The sequence below is a fragment of the Brachyistius frenatus genome, unplaced genomic scaffold (genome assembly GCF_029030835.1).
Source record: "Brachyistius frenatus isolate BFR_SWC_R1_liver_20210118 unplaced genomic scaffold, ASM2903083v1 Contig_16, whole genome shotgun sequence".
NCBI lineage: Eukaryota > Metazoa > Chordata > Actinopteri > Embiotocidae > Brachyistius > Brachyistius frenatus.
Genome location: NW_027210615.1, coordinates 4,419,865 through 4,445,595, shown reverse-complemented (window position 1 = coordinate 4,445,595; position 25,731 = coordinate 4,419,865). Strand labels below are relative to the sequence as shown.

At 40.8% G+C, this 25,731-nt stretch overlaps 1 protein-coding gene across 6 annotated transcripts in view; it reads left to right on the top strand.

The window, feature by feature from the left end:
* The window catches only part of nphp4 (nephronophthisis 4), a 182,060-nt gene that overhangs the window by 89,813 nt on the left and 66,516 nt on the right, over positions 1 to 25,731 (top strand). For all 6 annotated transcript variants that reach the window (XM_069694067.1, XM_069694066.1, XM_069694068.1 and 3 more), the window contains 4 exons: positions 1,450 to 1,668; positions 3,217 to 3,340; positions 8,718 to 8,770; positions 23,660 to 23,797. In XM_069694067.1, coding sequence (XP_069550168.1) covers positions 1,450 to 1,668; positions 3,217 to 3,340; positions 8,718 to 8,770; positions 23,660 to 23,797 — 534 coding nt within the window. The remainder of the gene's footprint in view (positions 1 to 1,449; positions 1,669 to 3,216; positions 3,341 to 8,717; positions 8,771 to 23,659; positions 23,798 to 25,731) is intronic.

Below are 25,731 nucleotides of genomic sequence, written 5' to 3'. Positions count from 1 at the left end.
AAATTGATCTGCTCGCCCTGGATGTAAAGTAGTTCAAACTAGTCTCACCTGCTGCAGCTGCAACAGTAACATGCTGCTTTCACACTGATGTGTCACTATAAATGATCTAATAATGTCATATATAATAATATATCATTCAAAGCGACAAAATATTTAAATTCAATATTTTAACTACATCTAGCTATTGATACTTCACTTTTAATGCAGGACTTTTGTTTGTAATGGAGGATTTTTGCATCTATCTATCCATCCATTTATCCATCTATCTATCTATCTTAATACTTCTCCCACCACTAACTGCATGTAGACAGTATTCAGAGTCTGACACAGAATTTGAAGAATTATATTCTGAATGTCATTATATTTTCGAGCCACCACTTTAAGAGCAGTTTAATGTGGTTTTATGATTATAACACGCAAGTCAGCACAATTTGCTTCAAGGCTGTTGCATACGGTTCTTGTTTCCGATAGTACCACTTAAAAGGCACTGCATGACATTTAGAATAAAGACAATACTCATATGAATGATGACTTATAGTATTAAATAAGGGTCTTACAGAGGAATTGTAAGCATTGAGCGAACCATTATTTTCTCCACTTTGTCTGGAAACAGTGTGGAGTCCCACAGCTCCTTGTGTATTCTGTACTGTCCTACCTTTGATTGATTACGATCGTCTGAGGCTGACCAGCTTATTAATCGATTCAGCAAAACCCCCTGAGTCCTTCTGTGGATGATTTAAAGCAAAAGGCTTTTTTTTCTTCTTTTTTTTTTTTTTTTACTTTCCCTGGGAAAGGAAGGTACGGTGGTGCTGATTGTAAATCATACTAAAACACAACAAGGCTGCTCCTGAACCAGATGTGCGACCAAAGGTTTAAATATTGGTCACTGGTGATAGGGTGGGTGAAAAGAAAAACACATTTCAAAGCTTTCTACAGTTCATTTCTGTGATTAGTGAAAAAGTCTATTGATACATATTCAATTCTAACGCTCTGCTTTATTAAAATAATCTATTCATCAATTGATCACCGTTAAACACTGTTAAAGTCTGTCATTACTCCTTACGTTGACCACAGTCTTATAAAATTCAGACAAAACTTTTTTTTTGCACTTGCTTAAAACATCAGTGAGATTGTCCTACTGTCTTATTACTTGATGGGTATTTGTTTTCAGAACAAAGTACACACACAAATGCTGTTTAAAATACACACTTGCTCATGCAAGCTCATGAAAATTGTAAATATTTTGACCAATATTATGTGCAAATTAGAACAAAAGTGTCTGCCAGGATCTGAACGCAGAAAGTAAATACAGGTCTTTTTCTTTACTTAGGAAAAGGAAAGACTGTCCTCAAAGGAGTTATAATGCGGTTATTGAAGATTGTTTCCATGTATGAAAACACTGTATCGGTGTCTGACTTCTCTATTCTTGGATCTTGTTCCACTGCACAGCTGTCTGCTACCTCCACATCCCGAGCCGCCTTCTTGCAGAGCCTTCGTTGGGGGATTTGGTGCCCGTTCCAGGAGCCTGCTGACTGGAAGCGAGAAGAGATACAGCTTGTTTTGCAAGGAGGTGCGAAGCCAAACCCTCACGGAGTCATGGTCTACAGCACGGCGGTGTCTTCCAAACCTCAGAGCCCTGCACCAATCCCAGCCGCAGGCACTGCTCAGGTAACACAATGGCACAGAACTGTGTCTCTGTCGAAGAAGTAAAAGGAAAATAATTCACTGACAGGTGTTTAGACAAAGAGCTTTTTTCAGCACCCACACAGAAAACTCATTATTTATATTGTTTCTTGTCTCTATTGCCCGGCCCTCGTACAGTACCTGTTGAAGGTCAAGTTACATCATTCATCATTCATGCTCTGCTCTGGCTATCTTCATCGTAGTTTACGCCACACATGTAATAACTGTCTGCTAGTTACATCTTTGTAGTGACTGTACCGAAGATTTCAAAGGGCAAAACAGTCGTCATGTTGTGGTGACTTAACTTTTAACACCTTCACTGTGAATTGTCACAGCGCGGTTATTTAGAAATGACTCTGCGTCACCGCCACTCACACAGTACTTTCTTCTGTGTTCTCTCTCACTCACTCCCTATTTTGTCCTTTTCCTGCAGAATTATTTTGGTGTGACATGTTTGAAACTTTTTCCTCTTGAGGAATGTGACAGTAAACTTAGTAATAAGCTTATGTTTTAATATTATTCATATGTTAATCATCTATTCATAAGTAATCATTTGCTTTCATCCATCTATTCGTGATAATTTTCTTTCGAAACTTCGGGGACTTTGTGTCTGTGTGAATAAGTATTTTTAAGAACATAGTGATGTCATTTAATCTGGGCCAGTCAACATGTGTCTGTATGTGTTATATGAACTTGGTAAGAGGTTGAACGCCAGAAGCCCAAGGGGCTAACTGTTAGAATTTTTGTTTTAGAGTCATCGTTCATGGTTAGGAAAATGATGAAGTCTATGTTTGTGCTCCAAATGACACACTTCCCATAGTACACTAACAAATAGCGCACCTACATGTTAGGACTCTTACTGGTGTACTGCTTGAATGTCACCAGGGTAGTGTTGTCTGTCATCACGCACTGATGTTCTGCACCTACCCGGAAATAACCGTAGCAAGTGAATGCATCATCCCCCAACATATCTGCCAGCTGTTATTATTGTACCCGGAAATGAACAGTTTCACACACTCATTAAACACACAGATGCTATTAATCCAACTGCGGTATCGTGATACATTGTGGAAAATAAACACTTTTGTGTGGTGTTCTGCAACCGCTTCCTCAGATGCCTTAATTTGAAAATGCTTTAGGTTGGTAAGCCCTCCCTTTCTGCTCCGTAGCAAAGGTAGACACTGTCGAGTGTGGAAAGTGTCCAGCATTTTGAGTGCATCATCCGGGTACTTGTAGTGCACTGCATGTTCCCATGCTTGTCAGTGTGAACTTATTCATGCGCTGAAAATGATGAGTGTTAGTTCGTAGATATGCCATTTGGAACACAGCGTATGACAAAGTAAAACTGACCAATAAAATGGGATGTTTTTAGTGACTGTATAATACATAAGCAAGAAATGTTCTGTATGAGCTTTGAGATGGTTTTAAGGAAAAACCTCTCCATAATATGCTGATCGATATAATTTTAACAACCACAGCAGGTGTTTTGTGTTTTTTTTGGTGGTGATTGTTGATGCAGTTTTCGCACGACAGGATACGATAACATTTTGGCTGTCGTCCAGCCTGGAGAGGAAGGCGTCCAGCCCAAAGGCATCTCTGAGGACAAAGCAGGAAGATGTGTCACGTCAGAGAAGATCACCTTCATCACCTTCAAAGGGTAGATATCAACATCTAATCCATAATGTATTTTTAAGCAGATATTAATAACTGAGGAAGGAATAGGAACAAGCTCACATGAAGAGTTGTTTTCCAAGAAGCAGGTGAGAGGCTCTTTACTGCTCACAGCTTTAAAGGGACCCAACTTTTGTTTCTCTATGTCAAATGTTTTGCTTATTAGACCACAAAGTGTGTAGTCTGAGTCTGCTAATTGTTTGTGGGTGCACCTCAAAGGTGCAGCAACACCCAGGTGTAATCAGCTAAAGTTCTAAGCATCAAACCAGCTCGTCCTCTGCATATATTGCAGCCCCACACTCAAACCTCTGCAGTGTTATCTCAATGGCAGCACCTGCTCTCTGCATGATTAGCACGCTTCATGATTGAGGTCTGAGGGGACTAAAGGGATAAACTCAAAGTTTGAGGTGAAGACTTTGGCGGTTTGTTGGGCTCTCTCGATCTTGAACAAGCATTACTTTCTTTAGAACGGTGCCAGAGGACAAACACAATGAGATAAGTGGTATTACTATTCTTTTCATTCCTTTTTTGCCATTTTAAGTCCTGCTAATTTAGTTTTAGGCTCATAGTAAAAATCACTAATAATGGAGCACTTAAAGCACAATTTAAGTATATTGTAAGAGTAAAATCAAATCAATTGGATTGTGGCAAATTGTTTTGTGGTTTGACCATAGATATTTATTGTTCACTTTGTCACATCTGTGACCAAATGTTCCAAACTCAAGGATTAGCTTGCTTTTTTGTAAGGTTTTGACCGTATCTCATGGCCTCCTTGGAATGGACCTTAGTCAGATCCTGTAGCACGACCTAAATACAGTAGGTCACATGATAAGGAGACCTCACCACCCCATGCATAAGGCTGGTGTCAGAGTGGATCAGCAGGAAGGGCGATCTGCTTTTGCTTGGTTGTTAGGAGAGTTAAGGCTAGGGTTAGGGATCAGTGAAACAACCAATGACAGCAGTGGAGAGTTTAGACCTACACTGGTTGATCCAATATAGCAGCATCGTATATATAACTTGTACTCAGGTCTGTACTTAGATCTGTCGTTAGTTTATATGATGTCATCGAAAGCAAATTCAGTTTGAAAAAAACAAGCTATAAGTGAACCCCAAATCTGGTCTATTGTGTAAAAGATGTTCCCGTTTTTGACGAAAGTGAAAAAAAATTACACAAATTAGTAATCTCACCCCCGACACCCTCTGCAGTTCCTTCACAGACCTGCGGGGGTCACAGAACTCCGCCTGAGGACCATATCTATAGAGACTACAGCTTCCCTACAGTATTCCAATGCTAAGTAGCTTCCCAATCAGTAATTATGCAATTCACTTTCTGATCAGAGGCTTTGTGATCCAACAGTGAACTGCAATGGTTTTTTGATCCCAACTAAAACTATAATCATTCAACTGTTTTTGTTTTATTTGTCCATCTTTTAATGTAGAAACCGTTGGTTACTAGTGTTGTAATGACATCAGCAACTATCTCAACCAACCTTTTAGAGGTCTGGAAAAAAAAAAATCCCTTCAAGCAACAGGCTCCAGTTCTTCCCAGTTTAAAACATATTGGTGTGAAGAACAGACTGTATATTAAAATGTGACATCCCACAATGTTTCTGTGCTTTTTTCCCCCACAACTTTTGTTTTCAGGATTCTCCCAGCCTCCATAAACTTGGTGTCAAGGGTACGCAACTTTAGTGTTGGTATGAAAACTCATCAGATTTCTTGAAACCCTTTCTTAGGCTCCAGCTACATAACATCCAGTGACAGGAACATACTGTGTCAGTGCAATAACTCTTGTGTGCATTTGAAAAACAGGTTTATAGCATCACATATCAGCCACTCGCATCGCTAACAATATTGGCTCTTTCTTTGCTTTTCATTAGTGCAGTAATTAAGGATGTGAAAACGAAAATGAACCATGTCTGGGGTTTTTTCAGATTTGAAGAGGGTTATCAATGAATGCTGCTGATTTTCTCTTGCAGAGGCTTTTTTTTATTCCATCCTTACCAATTAAGCAAGACCAAATATAACTCCTGAACTCCAATCTTTAAAGAGGCCTCCCACTGAATCGAAGCTCTGATTAAATATTCCACTTCCTGCACACAGCCAAAGATAAATGATGTGCCACCGTCTGCATCTCTTATCAAAACCCAAACTAATGATTTAATCTGTGTCTGTCAGTGAATTAATTAAAAGTGTAGTAAACATTACGTACAGCCACTCCATCCCACTGACAGTAGAAAGAACTGGAGTGGGCCCCGGTTCTATACTCGCTGATTTGCCCTCTAATGATGCTGTTTACGTTTCTTGGTAGAAGAACAGCGTTGATCAGGGTCTACTTCACGGGTGTGAAGAGAAGGCTTTTGGCAACATCTACTACTGACAGTTTAATCAGTGTTGAAGTGTCCTCTGAGGGTTCCTCATGGAGCCTCAACTATTTGAGTGAGTGTTCAGAGGAGATGGATATCATACATCTCTGTTATTCTTTGATTTCAGCACCTTACAGGAATTAAAGTCCTGTTTTGCTACAATGGATTTCCGTTAAAAGGCCATGTTGCTAATTAGTCTGGGAGTACCAGACCCAAATTCACTGTGTGAAGAGAAAGGGTCAGGCAGGGCTCCTTTTGGGATTGCTTGCAGTCGTTGCATCCTAATGGGTGTAGACCTTGGGTTAGTTTTACATCTATTGGAGCAGCCTTTAACCAATCGGCATCAACCACCCCATGATGTATGTCGTGTGCCAAAACCAGCTAAGCTGTAAGAAAGGAGCCATAATGTGACAAACTGCAACACCATGTTAGGAAATGAGCCTTGCAGCCTTTGCCAACTCTTTCTTCAATTCCTCGATTTTTGCTAGAAAGAGCCAATATTGTTAGCGATGCGAGTGGCTGATATGTGATGCTACAAAACTGTTTTTCAAATGCATACAACAGTTATTGCACTGACACAGTATGTTCCTGTCACTGGATGTTATGTAGCTGGAGCCTAAGAAAGGGTTTCAAGAAATCTGATGAGTTTTCATACCAACACTAAAGTTGCATACCCTTGACACCAAGTTTATGGAGGCTGGGAGAATCCTGAAAACAAAAGTTGTGGGGAAAAAAAGCACAGAAACATTGTGGGATGTCACATTTTAATATACAGTCTGTTCTTCACACCAATATGTTTTAAACTGGGAAGAACTGGAGCCTGTTGCTTGAAGGGATTTTTTTCCAGACCTCTACAAGGTTGGTTGAGATTGTTGCTGATGTCATTACAACACTAGTAACCAACGGTTTCTACATGAAAAGATGGACAAATAAAACAAAAACAGTTGAATGGTTATAGTTTTAGTTGGGGTCAAAAAACCATTGCAGTTCACTGTTGGATCACAAAGCCTCTGATCAGAAAGTGAATTGCATAATTACTGATTGGAATTGTTTATCTAGCTCTACCACTGCCACTAATGTTGAAACTACAATTTTAAACAAACTTCACTTCAAAGTCATCACACTTAGCCACCGCCACTTGTGGCTGATTAGTCAGGGTGGCTGAGCAAACCTCAATGCTACCAGGGTTTCCAGCGCACGCTGTGAGCAATAGCTGGGCAGGGTCAGACTAGTAGTTAATGACCCAAACCCAAGTACTCATGTAAACTAAGGGTATTTGCTCACTGTTTACTTTTTTCTCACCTGTCTCTGCTTTTTTTTTAAATTTTTATATGAAAACCTACAAGAAGTGACTGCATCGTGGACAAAAGCAGCCACAGCTCCCACCTTTTCAAATAAAGATTAAAAAATACAAGACAGACTTTACAAGTCCTGATGTAATGCATCATCTGTAATCTGTTTAGAATGTGTAGATGGGAAATATAAAACTCTTCCTCGAAAAAACTAATTCAATCAGAATTTGTCTGGCTTTAATCCCTGTGATCATCTTTGACTTGAGATTGAGATTTTTCTGAGATTGTGTTTGCATGCACCTGAAGCCCGTGAGTGTGCTGCTTTCAATTTTCGATGAACATAAAATTCAGTTGGTCAGTCTGAAATATGTAATTCTTTGATGCATGTATGTATATGGAGCTCGCTCATTGCATTCCGCAACCGACCATTTGTTAGAAACAAGCACTGCACTTTGCCAGTCTCAGACTGACCCTTTAACTTATTCATGACGGGCATCAACATGACTTCCAATCAGAGGAGTGGAAACTCTCCTCAAATCCACACATACATTTTCATTAATCTATAATTTAGCTATAGAATCCCTTGTTGTTTACATGACCCTCACGCATCACTCTGTGCTTCTAATGATGTGCTGAGTGGAAGAAATTATGGAGAAGATCTTGCCGCTTTGACATAGATGCTCTTTTTGCTGAATTCTAATACTGTATCATCTTTACATATTTATCGGTATTCTTCGTCTTCGTCATTTCCCTTGTCTCGTGCTCGTGAAAGCGCTTGGATCCACCACCTCCCGTACATCCTGTAGTTCGCTCAGCTGTCGAGAAGACTATTGATCACAAATAAACAGCCTAGCAGTCCACAGCTAATGAGGTTAGACATGTTCTCCATGGGCTCGACAAGTAAAACAGCAAGAAAGCCCTGAACAGGTGGAGGGTGAGGTGAGGGTGAGGGAGAGGATGAGGGTGGTCAGGTGAGGGTGAGGATGAGGGTGGTGAGGTGAGGTGAGGGTGAGGGTGAGGATGAGGGTGCCAGAGCACATTTGTGACAGAGCCAGCCAGTCCTGCACCATGTCCACTCTGTGTGCATGTAGTTTGAGCAGATGGGAGCTACAGTACGACACCCCGGGCAAGTGAAGCAATTTCCAAAAGGCCAGTCAAGCCCGGCACAGAGAACGAGAGCGAGGAGGACAAAGCGATGCTGGAAAAGCCTTTTCATTTCAGCATTACCATGACTACCGACCAAAAAATCTCAGGAAGAATTGTCAGACTTTAAACTCAGTGTGATATCTAAATCCAACTCGGCCTCCTGATCTGTGTGAAATTGGATAGATTTGTTATGTTTGTAAATAGTTGTGGTATTCCAGCATTCAGTGGGCTTATTTACTTCAGTACACACTGGTACAGTAGATTCTCCTACCTCAGGATCCCAGCTCACTGCAAATCCAATCAGCAGGAAAACAATTACAAAAGACGACATTTTACAGTTAACCTCTATTTCGTCTCACAAACTAATAATCCATTACATTTCCAACCAAACTATAAAATAACTGTGCACACAGCATCTGGAAGATATAATGTTGATAACTGAGCTTGTTTATAGCCTGACGACTGCAAAAGAAAACTTAAAAAAGTGAAATGAAATAACAAGTTTAGATTTCACAAGGTGGTTCATCTTTATCTTCTTTGTCTCGCTTGTGTTTTTCAGGTCAAAAACACATTCAACCGGCTTCTCCGCCAGATTCTCCTCAAGGCCCCGGGGTAAGACACCTTGTCACCTATTGAATTTTACAGGCGAGCTATAATACTGTCTGGAGGGAAAAATAACTTCTGTCTAAAGTTTTTACTACAAGCGAGTCAACACAAGCATTTTACGTTTGTACTTGTTCTGCCCTGAAAAAGGAACAAAGTCCCGTGTCAGTAGGTCCACACAGGCCTGTGGCTCAGCTCCTTCTTAACTGTGTGTAACTCTGATCTAGTGCACAAAAGATTCATGGATTAGTCTGTCACCTGCTCTAATCGTCTGTTGTCATTTGAAGCTACTGTGATGGACTGTTTTTAGGCTCTCGCTCTTCTTTGCTCCGTCTCCACCATTTCCTAAAAGAATGCGTGACCCTTCCTCTGCTAACTGGAACGTTTTCTTCTCCAGTTAGTTGTTAACTTTGTCTGTTCGCCTGCTTTATCTGGAAACAAGAACAATTGGACAATTGAATTCAGTTCTGTAGACATGATGTATTCAGAGTAGCTTTAGCTGAAGGAATGAAGGAAGGGACATAGAAAAATGTAAAAATGTACCAGCTTTGCATTCTAGATTAAATTCAGAAAAAAGTTCCCATGTAAGTTCATAGGTTTCATTTTACAGTCTGCATGTGTGTTGTTGAATTCCTGCAAATGTTACATTGATCAGCAACAGAAAGAAAAAAACACACCTGCTGTGTGGTCCACCCAAACAGTAGGATTTTTGTTCCTGACCTTGATCATAACAAAAACTAGTGATGAAACTTTTGACCTCTTATTCTTCAATCACCTGAGCAAAGAAACAAAAAACACACTTTTCGTTGTTTCCTGTCTGTATTTATCAAAGGAAAAGATTATGCAACGACACAGTTAGGTGTGGGCATCTTTCTGGGGTCAGCACAGTAGCCTGGCTCCACCTGGCTCTTGCTCACAACTTCAGTCTTCCTTCCTGTGATTATAGTCTGGAAACCCTGTTCGCACCAAGGTTGGTTCAGCCAATCAGCGACCAGTGGGGCAGACTAAGTGCAACGACGTCAAAATAGTTCCAACCATGGCGGGGGTTGTAGAGTTTCAGTGTACACCATATGTCTTTTTTTGGTCAATGCCGATTGGTTAAAGGCTGCTTCAGTAGTTCCAAATTAACTTGATGCCTTCGCCCATCAGGATACAACAACTGTAAACAATCCCCAATGCAACCTGACCAGACCCATTCAGTCACAAAGTGGATTCAGGTCTGGTAATAGCACGGGGCGCCCGTGAGAAAAAGTTTGAAATGATGTAATCTGTGCAATTGTTTCTCAGTTACTCTTTACATCAATAATATCATGTCACTGTGTGGGTCCAACAACCTCGTCGGCGTCGGTGCCCAGAAGCTGGAACTGCCGCCACTGGCATTATGAATGGGTTTTAGTTAACAGCTGACCTGTAGTGATTCCTGCCTGAGTCATGAAGCCCCTGCAGCAAGCCCCCTGTACACGTTTACAGCTCTCCTCTCCTGGTCTTTACACAAAGATCATGAATCTTGACGAACCCACACTTAAGCTGTGTCTGGACAGATGGTGCAGGTCAAGTCTATATATTTTTAAGAAATGGCAAGAAAAACACATTATCTGCCCCAAATCTCTACAACAATGTGATTTGAGGCATATTTGAAGGGAGGCATGTTTACAGATATTTGTTATGTTTTTTTTTTTTTTTTTTTTTAATCCTTTAACTCACCTGTATGAGATTCCAAATAGATTGGGTGTATCAAAACATCCTGCAGCCAGAGTCTTACTGAATACGTATGCAGCTGCCTTGGCAAAGGGAAATGGAAGTGTGTGGGTGCATGTCTGTTGAAAAATGTTATTCTAGGTGAGAGACAACAAAATGTCTGTGTGTGTCAGTCATGGAACACGTAAATCACTACTAAAACCTCACAATTAGATGCAATACTGACGAGGATAATCAAGCCTAGTTGCATCTAATCACATTAAACGTCACAGTAGCATCAGTGTATATTACAAGCTTCTCACAGGCGACTGATATCGACCTGATCAATCCTCCAGTAATTATGTAATACATTTAACTGCACCATTATCATCCATCCATGACATCTGATAGATGTGGGTGACGATGATGCATTTCCACTTCTTAGTAAAATACCAACATGGACCACATGTAACATGTGCCAACAGTGTGCATTGCTGTGTGTGTATATTGTGTGTCCATTTGTCCTGGCTGAGCTAAGCTGCAGGGCGTAACCATCATCTTTCAGCTTGAGTGGAAGTGCCAGTGGAGACTGGAAGTTGTGATAGATGGTGCTCTCTCTCAGGTTGAGGCCAGGGACACACACACACACACACACACACACACACACACACACACACACACACACACACACACACACACACACACACACACACACACACACACACACACACACACACACACACACACACACACACACACACACACACACAGTAACATAGAACCACAGAGCGGAGGAGGAGAAGAGAGATCAGCTCTGTTTCACTGTTAGCTCTCTGGGCCAAAATGAGTCGGTATTGTCGACTCATTTTAAATTGAACCAGCAGGGGCTGCGAGCCGTGGGAGCGCTGCACCCATGAACTCCACAAATCGACCCTCATTTTGATTAAGCAGCGAGGGCGGTGGAAGCCTACAAGTGGGCAGCTCCCTGTGGCTGAGAAGAGACAACTGTGGTGTCACGCTGGGCAGCTCTGAGGGGATGGCAGTGAAAGAAGGTGGTGCTTACCTGGATGTACTCCTCTATATACAGTTGAAACCAGAAGTTTACATACACTGTGCAAAAAGACACATAACACTTTTTTTCTCACTGTCTGAAGTTAAATCAGACTAAACCTCTCCTGTTTCAGGGCCGTTAGGATTACCAACATTATTTAACTTTTGCTAAATGTCACAATAATGAGAAAGATAATTTCTTAGAGAATTTTATATTACTTTATTTGAGGTCAAAAGTTTACATACACCAAAAGTACTATGTCTTTAAACAACGTGGGCAAGCCCAGATGATGATGTCATGGCTTTTGAAGCTCCTGATAGGTTAACTGACAACATGTGAGTTAATTGAAGGCACACCTGGGGATGTATTTTAAGGCCACACCTCAAACACTCTGCTTCCTTGTTTGAAATCATGGGAAAGTCAAAAGAAATCAGCCAAGAAATCAGGGAGAGAATCGTGGAGCTCCACAAGTCTGGTTCGTCCTTGGGTGCAATTTCCAGATGCTTGAAGGTGCCACGTTCATCTGTGCAAACAATTATACGCAAGTATAAACATGGGAATGTCCAGCCATCACACCACTCAGGAAGGAGACGGGCTCTGTGTCCCAGAGATGAACGTGTTTTGGTCCGACATGTGCAAATCAACCCCAGAACAAAAGCTAAAGACCTTGTGAAGATGATGGCTGAAGCTGGTAAGAAAGTGTCATTATCCACAGTAAAATGACTCCTGCACCGGCATGGGCTGAAAGGCTACTCAGCAAGAAGGAAGCCATTACTCCTAAAGAAACATAAAAAAAAGCCAGATTACAGTTTGCAAAAAGACACCAAGACAAAGACCTTAACTTCTGGAGACATGTCCTGTGGTCTGATGAAACTAAAGTGGAGCTGTTTGGCCATAATGACCACCGTTACATTTGGAGGAAAAAGGGGGAAGCTTGTAGACCTAAAAACACCATCCCAACTGTGAAGCATGGAGGTGGCAGCATCATGTTGTGGGGCTGTTTTGCTGCAGCAGGAACTGGAGCTCTTCATAAAATAGACGGCATCATGAAGAAAGAACATTACCTGGAAATATTAAGGCAACATCTCAGGACATCAGCCAGGAAGCTAAAACTTGGGCGCAAATGGGTCTTCCAAATGGACAATGACCCGAAGCAGACTGCCAAAATAGTTAAAAAGTGGCTTGAGGACAACAAAGTCAATGTCTTGGAGTGGCCATCACAAAGCCCTGACCTGAATCCCATCGAAAATTTGTGGGCAGATCTGAAAAGGCGTGTGCAAGCGAGGCGGCCAACAAACCTGACTCAGTTACACCAGTTCTGTCAGGAGGAATGGGCCAGAATTCCAGCAGAGTACTGTAAGAAGCTTGTGGAAGGATACCCAAAATGTTTGACCCAAGTCATGCAGTTCAAAGGCAATGCTACTAAATACTAAGGAACTGTATGTAAACTTTTGACCCTGAAGAAAGTAATGAAAAATTCTCTAAAATATTCTCTTTCTCATTATTGTGACATTTAGCAAAAGTTAAATAATGTTGGTAATCCTAACAGACCTGAAACAGGAGAGGTTTAGTCTGATTTAACTTCAGACAGTGAGAAAAAAAGTGTTATGTGTCTTTTTGCACAGTGTATGTAAACTTCTGGTTTCAACTGTATCTCTCTTAAGAGTCTCTTATCAACTCTTAATTCCAGAAACATCTCGTCTACCAAACAGGCAGAATTTAAAAAAAAAAAAAAATGTCGTTCCAATGTTCCATTCCATTCCTTAATATTTCTTCTTGTGTCCACTGTAAATTAGAAGATGGTTGTATCATCTTGGCCATGTGTAAGTGTTAAAGTTCAACCGCATGTTCCCAAAAGGACTTTGCCCCAGAGTGGGAACACACACATCATAGGACAGAAAAATGTTTGCAATTTAAGAAAGTGCTGATGAAAAATTTGACAATACATAAATAAATTGTTACCACTGTGGCCACAAGTGGCAATTAAAGCATAATAGCACACTGAATTCAGACATCATCATTAGGCAACCTCATTAAGCAAAAGACCTCTGGCCTTAGTCATAACGCAAACTAATATGTTTTCCTCATAAAATTGCATTATTTGTCAAAACAGGTGTTTTAGCAACGTTTTAGAACTGATGTCCGTCCACGTTCATGTAGCTTTAGGTCGTGGTTGTTCTTTTTGACATTGGCTCAGTAAATTGCTCCAAAGCACTGTGGCACACAATGTGTTCGGTAGAAGTTCGTGACAACTTCAGGCTCTGTAATCTGTGTTGTGACTCTGACAGGTGCTGATGGCTTAACTGACTTTGAATTGGTCTAGTACGCCTGATTAAGGTTGCATGAAATGGGTCGAGAGCTCTTTATACTGCCACTTTTACTGAGTTTTAAATTGCACTATATATATTTTAGACTAATATTGTTTTGTCCTTTAAATACAGTGTAATTTGAGTTTGTTTCAGCCCCTGTTGGCCCACCCTTCGATGCTTTGCAAACACCTCCCTGAAGATTCTCAGTCATCGTGGGCTATCCAAAGAAAACTGGATTAGTTTTAGTTTCTTGAAGAGATTTCACCTCTGCTTTTTGAAGTCTTAACTGACAAGGAAGTATATTTCAGGTTTTGACCTCTTGTTGGATCGTTAACACCTTGACAAGCAGTAAGGTCACGTGGTACCCACCTGGTGAGTCGTTAGGGTCAACAGCAGACTTGATATGAATGGGTTTTAGGTTGTTGACCGTCATGTGAGTTGTTGGGGTCAACAATAGTCATGTTATGAATGGGTTTTGGTTTGTTGAACCATCCTGCCATCATTTGAGTTGTCAGGTTCCTGGTGTGAAAGGTTGTGTATCTTCCTGGGCAGAGATCTGAGGACTGCATTGTAAATGGCTGATAAGGGGTGTATCAAACCTCCTCCTTACCTCACGCCAGTTTAACATAGATGGTTTCTTTAACTCCTCTTTTAAACCGTTGATCTTCCCTGTCTAAAATGTACTTTCCATCCTTAAATGCGTGCCCTTTGCCCTTCAGATGAAGATTCACAGCTGAGTCCTGTCCTGAGGAGTTGGCTCTCCTGTGCTGTGCTGTGTGCTTGTTAAGTGGTTGTTTTGTATTCTCAATATACAAGTCTGTACTGCGTACACTACATTGCTCTGCTTTTAGCCGGGTGTTCTGTCCTTGGGGTGGACAAGCTTCTGCCTCAGACTGTACCTCTGCAACACACAGGGAACAAAACACATGACTAAGTTACTAACTAGCTGGTGAAGAATGTCAAATATCCAGTGGCTAAAGGGACACATATAAATATGCTAATGTGGCCGAGTTCTGCATGTGAGGCAATTGCTCTCTAAAACGCTTGTCGTGTCAAAGGTGTTAACTTGTCAAATGTTGTGTTTTCAGTTTGCCCTGTCGCTCCCAAGCGGCCAACAACATCAATTAATGCTGCTTTAAGTTTGCAGTAAATGCACTGCTCGTTTTGCTATGTGCTCATATTCCTGAGTAAATGATGGTGTAAAGCAGCATTCATTAGTGCCCTGGCTGCTCAATGTGCAGAGCATAGATATGCATCTGATGGTCATCCAGGATTCTACAAAAAGAAATGAAGCAGAAAACAGTGTGTGAAGCCATGCCACTGCTGTTGGCAGTCACCCTCCAATTCATCACGACTCGAGCTGCTGCGAAATTCACAAACGCAGTCTCTCGGTCTCTCCCCGTCTCTTTTCTCCCACCCTTTTCAAACATCTTGATTAAAAAATACACTTGTTCAGTCCAACAGTGATGTTCCTCGTTCAACAAAAAAAAAAAAATGTCCTCTTCAACATCGCTGTCAAGTGCTGATTAATCAATGGCATTTTTCTCCGAGATGCCTCTGCAAACAAGCTGTCCGCTCCAGCTCTGTCTGTAATGTAGGCATTGTTGGATCTGACAACTTTCTCTTGCTTGCATAAATTATTGATCCTTGACACTCTTGCTTTGCCGCGGTGCAGAATGCTAAAGATCCGGTGGTATTTATAGCCCACATTTGAAGGAGCAGCTGAGTTTATTTGCCTCTCTTGATGAGGATTTCTCTCGCGGTCATGTTTCAAGGTCGCGCTCGTGTTCTCTCGACCCAGATGGTCTTGTAGTCCGTGGGCCGAAGGTGAGGCAATGTTTCAGTTTGTTGCTGGCAGAGGGCTTGTTTGGCAGCTGGCACCGGCTCAGTCAGACCTAATTTTTGCAGCTTTCCTTCACAGGTAAAAGTTGGTGACACAGCCTTGTAGCAAACGGAAGAAATATGAAGGATTAATTTCTGAGCTATGTTTATTGTATGACTCCATTTTTGCATTCCAACCTTTACTGTGTGTGGAAAGCGGTAGAATGTAGTTATAATTATGTAGCTGAACCTCTATAACAGGTTTTGAAGTCAATCACAAGTTATATAGATTTGAACTGTTCAGATCCATTTTTAAGTCGAACGAAGCAATTTCTTTCTCAGAAACCACAATGGATGTCTGTTACTGCTGCTATTAAACAATCATTTGACCTCAGAGGTTAAAGCTGAACCACTTAATACTACTACAGTGATTACAGGAGGAAAAGTGCTTTCAATTCAACATTCACTTGGGTTTTTCGAATTGATCGACTCTATTTCTCAGATATTTGTGATGTCACGGCACATGAGCTGTAAATGACATCAAACTTAAAGCTTTTGTATTGTTATTTTAGTGTGTGTGGGAGGAGGAAAAGGGGGGGGGGCTTATGGTCTGGCTCTGGGAGGTCTGAATAGAAAATAAAGAAGTGCATTTGAAAGCTGCCAAATCATTTGGAACACTTACGATGAAGAAGTAAAGAGCAAAATATTTCATTAATTTGCAGTATTACAGAAGCATCATGACTTTTCTGCCCAGAGCCTCTGAATGTGCGGAAGTAGAAATAACTGTAGTTATTGATTTTACATGTCAGGGTGGGATTACATTTGTACTTGTCAACACCAATACATCCTGTCTAAGTGAGGTTTATTATGTTCAGTTTTTGTTGAAAGCATCAGTGAAGTACTTTTTAAGGCCAATCAATAATAAAGGCACAGCGTGTGGAATTTCAAATTTGAAAATGTCTTATTTTGGTGTCCTTGAGTGGAACTCTCAAGAATAATAGCCAGGAAGAGAGCATTTTTGTTATTCTATTTTACAAATCAAAGTTCAGTCTATTTCAATAAAATACCTTAATAGTATGAAAATTCTGTATTTCATTGCTTTCCAGACAAGGTTAGTCTCCTAGGGAAGTGAATCTAGAGTACTAAATAGTGTTGCTTGTTTAAGGCCAAAGACTAAACGAATGATAGTTTTTGCATAATTAACAGTATCTTAATAAGCTGTTGAAAGTTGATTTCAGTGGTTATTATGAAAACTGTCAACAGCAAATTCACTCAGCTGTAAAGACCTAAAAAAGGTCTAAAAAAAAGGCAACGTGCTCGCCCCATTTCGGTGTCTGTACTGTTAAAGTTTGGACAAAGATGGTGTCAAAAGAGTTTAGAAGTTAATGTGTGAATTACTTGGAGCATATCTTATTTAATTCCATCTAGACCACAAATACAGATCTGTAATTTAGAAAATCATCACAATGTGAATACTAATCTCAGTACTGGACAGAAAAAAAAAATCACTGTTCTTCTTTTGTGTCTTGTGGCATTTCACTGCATGTCCTTACTTTTTACTTTGTCTCCTCACACTCTCACACACAATTATCACTCATACGTACTTCACTTCCAACCCCCCATTGTTCACACTATGACTTGATACTACGCTTTTTTCATGCATCTCTGATATTTTCCACTTTAGTTTTTTCCACCTTTTGTTTGGAATATTTAATTCCGGTAATCTCTCCGTCCTTTTCATTGGATTTCCTTTTTTAATCCGGCTTCCTTTTAAACCACACCTGTCTTCCAATTTTTAACTGAGACAGATGGTAAGGTTTCTCTTACGATCAGGAAACAGGCAAATGAAGCTCTTTGTCATTAAAACACCTCACACAGACAGGAACGATGTGGGACTAGCATATATACTGTAGTTTATGTACACCCAATTAAGTCCTCAGACTCAGATGGTGTGACTACGACTGTAAATCACCATTTGAGAGTCCATCGCCACCGTGTTAAAGTTTCTACCTGTTATTCCTCTGCTGTCTTCATCTCTCTGAGCCGTTGCAGTCAATGATTTTCCCCTCCTGTCCACCAGATGCCCTCGGTCTTTCTTATCTGTCCCGCAGTAAGCACTTTTTTCTGGTCTTTACCTGTCACCTGACCTTCTCCGCCCGCTTACACACGGGTTCCCATTCCTCCAGTGGTCCCATCACTGCTTACTCCGCTCGAGTTGTTACTAACTCCTTCCCATCGTGGTCGAGCGCTACCTGTACCCGTTTCCTGCCCGATCTGCATTTGGGTCGTCTATCCTGTACTCGCTAAACCAGTCCAGACACCCGGGTTTGTAAGAGCAGAATTAGATTTGTGTGTGACGGAGGACATATTCAGCAGCACAACGGATCATTTTGCATTCAGTCAGAATTGTGTAGCAGTAAGGAGTCACACGGTCATGATGATCAAAGGTGCATGTGCTCACTTCTGGCTGTCTGAATCCCCTCAGGGTAAACTCAACTATAGAAAGAGTCACATGTTCAATTTCAGCTTGACATGAAGGGCCAACCTGTCAGACCTTCTTTATACTTTCAAAATAAAAGATGAGACAATGGCATTTTTTTAGCCAAATATGGAGACAATGAGCATTATTTTTAATCTATTATCTTATCAATCAAAATGATTCAATGAAATGATTAAAATCACATTTAATTGAATTTTAAAGCCTTAATGGCAGAAACATTTCGAGAGTACAAGAAATGAAAAAATACTTAAAACTACGGCTGTTTCAACTATAAAATTTTAGTTTAGGATTTGTTTGCATATAAATAATTGTGATTATCAATTTCATTGTATTTCTCTGTTCATTTTATGCACCTATTACAGCATCAAAACAGTCATAAACAAGGAAGTTGTTCTTCTTCTCCAACAAATCAATGCCTGTGAACCCTGAACTGTTGATATCCAGACTGAGCACTGCTCAGAATTAGTTTTGGGCTCAAATCTCTGGTCATCAATATATACTTATATAACACACACACACACACACACACACACACACACACACACACACACACACACACACACACACACACACACACACACACACACACACACACACACACACACAACACACACACAGAGGTCCCAATATACCAGAATGGGAACAGATGATCTGCTCTGCTGTCAGGGCAAACAGGCTGAGTTCAGAACATTGGCAACCACAGCCATGCCACTACTAATTGCCTTGCTCCACGTATTCTCTTGGTGTGTCTGTGTGTGTGTGTGACATCCTCTCATGCAGCGTCTATATCTGGTGTCTTTCACACCCTCTCTGTGCAGGACGTGGTGACTCCATGTGACATCACAGGCATGTGTGGGTAAAATGTGATTTATCCTGGCAATACTTGCAAGGGGGCTGACTGGTGACAATTCACTGGTCGTAACATTTTGGAACATTTTCAGTTACGAGGACGTTTTGACCGATCCGTACAGCCAAAACGGCTCATTTCAGGGTTCCACGTACACCTAGAATAGTATTTGTAAGCGAACAAACTGTGGAGTGGCCAACAGACTCTAATGAAGATCCACTCTGACACTATATGTAAGTAAGTCAAACCACATTGGTTTAAAGTTTTTCTTCTTCTCTATTACAGTGACAGTGAATTTCAAATGTAACACTGCTATACTGCATTTCAGAACTGGTATTGTCTAATATTTGCTTTTTTGATAAATGACAGATATTAGTCTTGGTTAATTTGGTGACACCATTAATAGTAAGTGTTCCTTAATACATCAGCACCAGAATTCACTTAAGCAATATTATGAGAGGGTGTGCTTTAACGTCATTATTGGCACGACAGTGATTCGGTCAGGAACACACCCTCGAGTGTAATATTCTGATTATACAATAAGTTGCCATCTAAATAAAATATGTAATCTAAATGTATTCATACTGTGGGGCAATTAAAAATGTAAAACTTTTGGTTAGCGTAATCTCCATTTCCATGGCGATACATGGGGAATTACTAAGAACTGGAAAAAAAAAATCAGTCGTGTGAGTAGACGCTCATGTAATGTATGCAATATTTACCACCCTGGGAAGTAGGCTGTCCCTTAGTAACGACCCTAGCAACAGAGATGATTTCTAGTCCGCTTTAACGCTTTCTAGAGATCCTTTTTCAAACTGAATAAATACAACACATAGAAACACTAAACTGCTTCGCTAGCTCAGTCTTGTTGTAAGTAAGGTATCCGCTAAAAAATATATATCGATGGACTCATGTATTTTTAAGTAATTGGCACCATGTCGTGTTAAAACCGAACCAGTCAAGCTGACCGCAGCCAGGATTTTAGGTGCGTGACTATCTGTGGTGTTACGGTACGGGTGCTCGGAGCGACAAATATGGACCATTTGATGAAATGGTGCAGAGATCAGAGCTGTCAGTTTAGATATTTCACTCAGTGTAAACATCATGTATCCTCCGTGGGGACTTGGAACAAGCTCATGGCGAATGAGTAAGATGTTTTTTTCTTAAAGCTACATCATGCTGCTGTTACAGATTTCGCGAAATGGATCACATTTAGCAATTAAAAACAACATCGCATTACATTATATACAATATATTATATGAAATCCAATTCCAATATATTCCCATTGAGAAGGGGGAGTGATATTTCTAGTGATGAGCATGGTGTGCTGTTATGCAGATTTTTTTTTTTTAGCACGTTCCGAATGTGCCGTTGACCAATCAGATCTCTGGGTCGGAACTACTCGTCTAAGTGGCAGCAGTCACTCCTCGAGTAGCTACTAACACACAGAAGAGCAACTGGGGCATGTGTTTAGAGTCAAACAAACAGATGCTGTTTCAATGAACAAATCTGCCCTTTCACACCACGCCATGAGCAGTCGATTGCATTTGATTTCATGCTGCACTCGCACAACAGGCCACAGTAAAGTTTGAGTAAGACGTTTGAGGTGTGTGGCCTGTCACTGACCTGCTGTCACTTTTCAATATAAATTACAAGTTCAGGTTCAGCTTATTTATTTATTTATTTTTTTTACCCGCTGTCAAAAAACGCAGAACCATGTCTTGTTTTGTAGACTCTTTTTTTGACTGTGGTTAGAGGTAACCATGGCGACAAACACCATGTTTCCCAAGGCATCTTCACAACAGAATTTGTCTAAACTTTGGATGTTAGGTTTGCATTTGCTTCGATATGGTGTAAAGAGAATCGACTGTAAACAAACTTGCAAAAAAGAAAAGAGCACCCGGAGGAAAGCGTTCAGAAACACAGAGAATGTGCAGACTCCTGTTAAACCCAGTGGGGACTGAGACGAAGACCTTTTTGCTGAGCAATAGTAGTATTACTCAGCAACAAGTTACAAATAAGAGTAAGCTTTAACTAGGCCACTTTTCAGACGAATGAATGGAAAACATTTTTACTGTGCTGCAATATCTTATAGTGTCTGTCAACTCTCTGCATGTTCTCCTTATTTATAAGTAGCTACTTTTAATACAACGGTTAGGATTAGCTTAATCCTACCAGCCTTACTGACTTGCTTATGGGGTCAGTCATTACAAAGTCATGCTCTATAGCCAAACATGGTTCGGACCGGCATGCCTTGATTTTCCCATTCTCGTGGACATCCTAATGTTTCCAAGGAGACCAGAAATGTCAGGAGGAATTTTGGTCAAATGTGTATCGAGGTACTCACGGGGGTATCTGTAATATTTCCATTTGATGAAATGGTGCAGAGGTCAGAGCTGTCAGTTTAGATATTTCACTCAGTGTAAACATCATGTATCTTGAATGGGTATTTGGAATAAGCTCATGGCGAATGAGTAAGATGTTGTTTTCTTAAAGCTACATCATGTAGCTGTTACCTGCGTCCATTTACTTACATCGCTAGGAACAGTTTGACACTTGTCGTTGTGGATACCGCTGTAAACAGTGCGTCCATCCATGCCATTAAGCAAAATGTTTTAAATTACCTTACCTTTAATCAGGTCCTTTAATCAGTGCTAAAATGTCCATATTTGCGAATGCTCTGCAGTTTGCCGTCAGTGGTCCGTTGTGAACTACGCGTGTGTCACAGAAGCACATCAGAGCTACCTTTTCTGCTCATATTGAAGAGAAGGTTTGGAGGGAATTGCAATGTCTGTTTTGGTCTGTTTGAAGCCCCATTGGTTTGAGTGGGCCGTAAATCCTTGAACCTTATAGAGCCTTGTCCTCACCAGCGTACCAAAATCAGTGAGAAACTGTGTGTCCAACAGGTCAATGGGTAAGTGAGCATCTCCTCTTTTATTGCTCAATACGGTTCAATGCAGAATCTTTATGGTCACCTGGAGAGCCATTTGTTTGGACCAAAGCAGAGTCGGTAAGGGTCGCAAACAGACTCAAAGAACCATTAAATTGTTGAGAAATACTGGGAACACAAGCCGTACAGTGACACTTGGTAGCTTTAAATATGGGAGCTTTCTTTCTCTGTTATCAATAATAAATGTTTAGCCCTAATTTAGAATAATTAAACTATTGATCTGTTGCTGATTGATCTCATATGCAACAGTATTAATCATGCTAGTCCTCCTGGTTTTAAGAAAACAGTGTCTCTATTTTGGTTTTGGTAATCAAGGTAGACCTAAATTATGAATTGTGCTGCAACAGAAAAGACTGCCTTATATCTCCATTGCAAACAGACATTCCTCAATTGGAAGCAACACATTTTTTGTGTTTTGCCCTGGACAAAACAATACTTAACCAAAGTATTGCAGCCTTTACAATCCAAAGTATCAACCCACTTTATCCATGTGGGGTGAATTCCTGCAACTTTGAATATAAAGTATCTAAAAAGTCTCTAATAATGGGGAACAGGGAAGGTTTAGAGAGCCACTCAGATCATTTCCTGTGACCATAGGGCCAAAATAACTTCTGCTCATCCATGTAGGGACAAAGTAGAGGACTCTGCTCAGAGCTTTGAGAGGCAATAGATGTGGTTGGGGCCCCTCCTGGATGCCTCCCTGTGGATATCCATCTTGCAGGAAACCTCCGGGCGGATTCAGTCACGCCAGAGGTATAATATGTCCAGTGGAGCACGGGGAATGCCTGAGGATCGCCCAGGATCAGCTGCAGGTGGCCAGAGAAAGAGCATCTGAGCTCCTCCTCCACCCTCCCCTGCTGCCACTGCTAATCGAAACAAGATAAATGATGGAAAACTGCAAAGATGACAGCAATTCACCGACAAAATATATTTCATAATTATTACAAGATTCCAGTCATTAGGCAAGACACATTACACATTTGGAGCCGGTATTGTGACTTCAGCATAATGTGCATTTCTGCAGCGCTACTTCAATCACTGTACAGTAACAGAATCATGTTGCACTCACAACTCGCTCTTCGTTTTTATTTTCTTACAGACACACTCATATCTGTTCCAGTCTCTTCAATATAAGAAATATGAAAAATATGCCTACAAATTTGAGAACAAAACTTTTTTCAGATACATCTGTTCTCTCCGCAGTTTAAATAAAAGGATGAATTTAATATGCGAGTACTTACAGTACATTCCTCCCTGATCAGTCCTGTGTGTTCTGCATTGTACATCCAGTGGTTGTAGCATTCAACCTCAGTTTCGAGCGAACCCTTTTGCTGTCGAGCGTGAGCGTGGGGCCTTATACTGCTCAGCTGTTTTGGAGCAAAAGTCCCTCATCGGTAGTGACCGATTTGTCTGTGTAATCCTTAAAACAGCCGTAAAGAACAACAAAACCTCTCATATCGTTTGGTACGTTTCCTTTTGTCTCCAGTCACAAGTCTTCGGAGGCAGAACGGAGCAGACAAACAGTTTTGGATTCGACCTGCTTGGGGATGACAATGTTAAAAGCTTGTGGGTGGGGAAGCAGGTGGAGTGAGGGGGGGGGTTATAAGTGCCAAAGCAGTGTAATGGGCCGCGGCTGTCATCTGAGACAGCACATGTGTCTCTCTGGCGTAAAGTATATTCCTGAGCCCTGTTGTTCATAATCATAATAATAACGGCGAATCATTTGCATTGTTTCTACGCAGCTCTCGTTGTCTCAGCTGGCAGCTACTTCACGCTACCCGACCATCAGCCACTCCAGTTCGGCGTTACCGTGGCAACAGTCATTTCCTTCTCTGCTCCATCCTTCCCCATTGGCATCGGCCCACCAGCTGTCACATGTCGTAAGATTTCCACCCCCGGTCGCTCACACACACACACACACACACACACACACACACACACACACACACACACACACACACACACACACACACACACACACACACACACACACGCACACACAACCCATCACTGAACTCCAGCCCGGCACACTCTTTGTCGTTGGAGCAGCTGGAGGTGCTGAATCTGGTCCTTTTCATCTTCATAATAAAAAGAAACATTATTCTTTCACTTGACTTTCAATTCTTCAACAGAGGTTCCTTCATTTTTTTTTGAGGCATCCAGCATTCTGCATGAACTCATATTTTACCTTCTGGAAAAAATAATAGGTTTAATCTGTCCTGGACTACTTTTATTAATACATTTGATAATCAGCTACAGCATTTCTGAATTATCAATCGTTATTTTAAAATACGGTATCTGGCCGTTATGGCGGTCACAACAGAAGTGAATTTCAGAGATACGTTTTTTTTTTAAATAATTTAGCAGATTTGCTTTGAACCACCAAAACGAAAATGTAAAACAAAAACGCAAACGATGTTTTTCCTCGCTCTGTTGGAGTTAATATACATACATCCCAGTGAAGTAGAACAGAAATTATAATGGAAATTACATCTGCAAAAATATCTGACTGGCTCTAATTGCTAACAAGCTTTATGCATCTGCACAAAGTCATTGCAGCCAGGGGATACACAGCAGCAGAAACGGGGAAGTCAGCTATACTGTGCTGATTTTAATAACCCTGCTGAATAATTTCCTGAAATGAGGCAGCAGTAACCTGTTGCTCACAGCTGTAGGTGTTTGCTGCTGAGAAATCGGCTGGCAGAGTCATTTTGCCTTTGAAAGCAGCCTTGTCTTTGCAAAATTAGACCATGTTCACCCACAAAGATGCATATATTTGGGAATGAGCGCGCTGCACATTAGAAACAGTGGTGAAATCTCTCAGAATGGCGAGGAAATTCAAAGACTGTAATCCTGGGATTAACCCCGGATCTTTTTCTGCTTATCAGAATCGTTTTGCACATTCTTGTTTGATATGTACGTTGTCTCTTTGATGTAGAAAACTTGCAACATATAGCTGGTGTTTAAATATAGAGACTCAGTTCAGTTCTGTCATATGCTGAAACTTGTGACGGTGCCGTAGACTGTTTTCTCATAACGTAGGACGTGCAGGATCGCTCTGTTGCCTTTTTTCATTTAAAATCTTGTCGCAAAGTAGCTTTTCTGGAAATACGTTATTAGTGGAGTCATAATATAGTATAAGCAATCTGAATCTTGTAGACTTCTATCATAGCCTCTGTGAACTCACTGTTATCAAATGCAGACTTTAAGTGTTGCCATAAACATGGTTTATACTGAGATCTTCACCATCTCTGAGTTTACTGCATAAACAAACTATAACACCATCAGTTATTAAGCAGGCTATTATGAGTTGGTCTCATTGTTACATGAGGAAGTATGCATATTGGTGATAGCGCCTGATCTACGAGTGAAAGTCATTTACCAAGAAACACACTATTAAATGTATTTTGTGTTTCTGCATTTCTTTTGTTCTCCCACTGGTTGTGGGTTCTCACTCAGAGCTGCCCTGGCTGATCTACCTTCTTTTACGCCTCAGCACAGCTAAGAAGGATTTTGCTCATATTCTAACTAGTCAGCCATAGCTTTAATGGGTTTCTCCAATATTTCCTGCACAAAATCCATACAGCTTAAACCATGAATCATATTGCAGGAATAATCCAGGAACTGTGGATCAGGCTTACTGGAGATAACAATATAATCAGAAACACAATATGGCTAAAAACAGGCTCAATTCAATTTGACGTTGAAAGACTGTCGTGCTGTGGAAAAAAATGTCAGAGAAACTTATCTATTTCATATCTATAACTACGCTGGTAGTCATAAGTTGAGAACACCCTGTATTTGAGTTATTGTG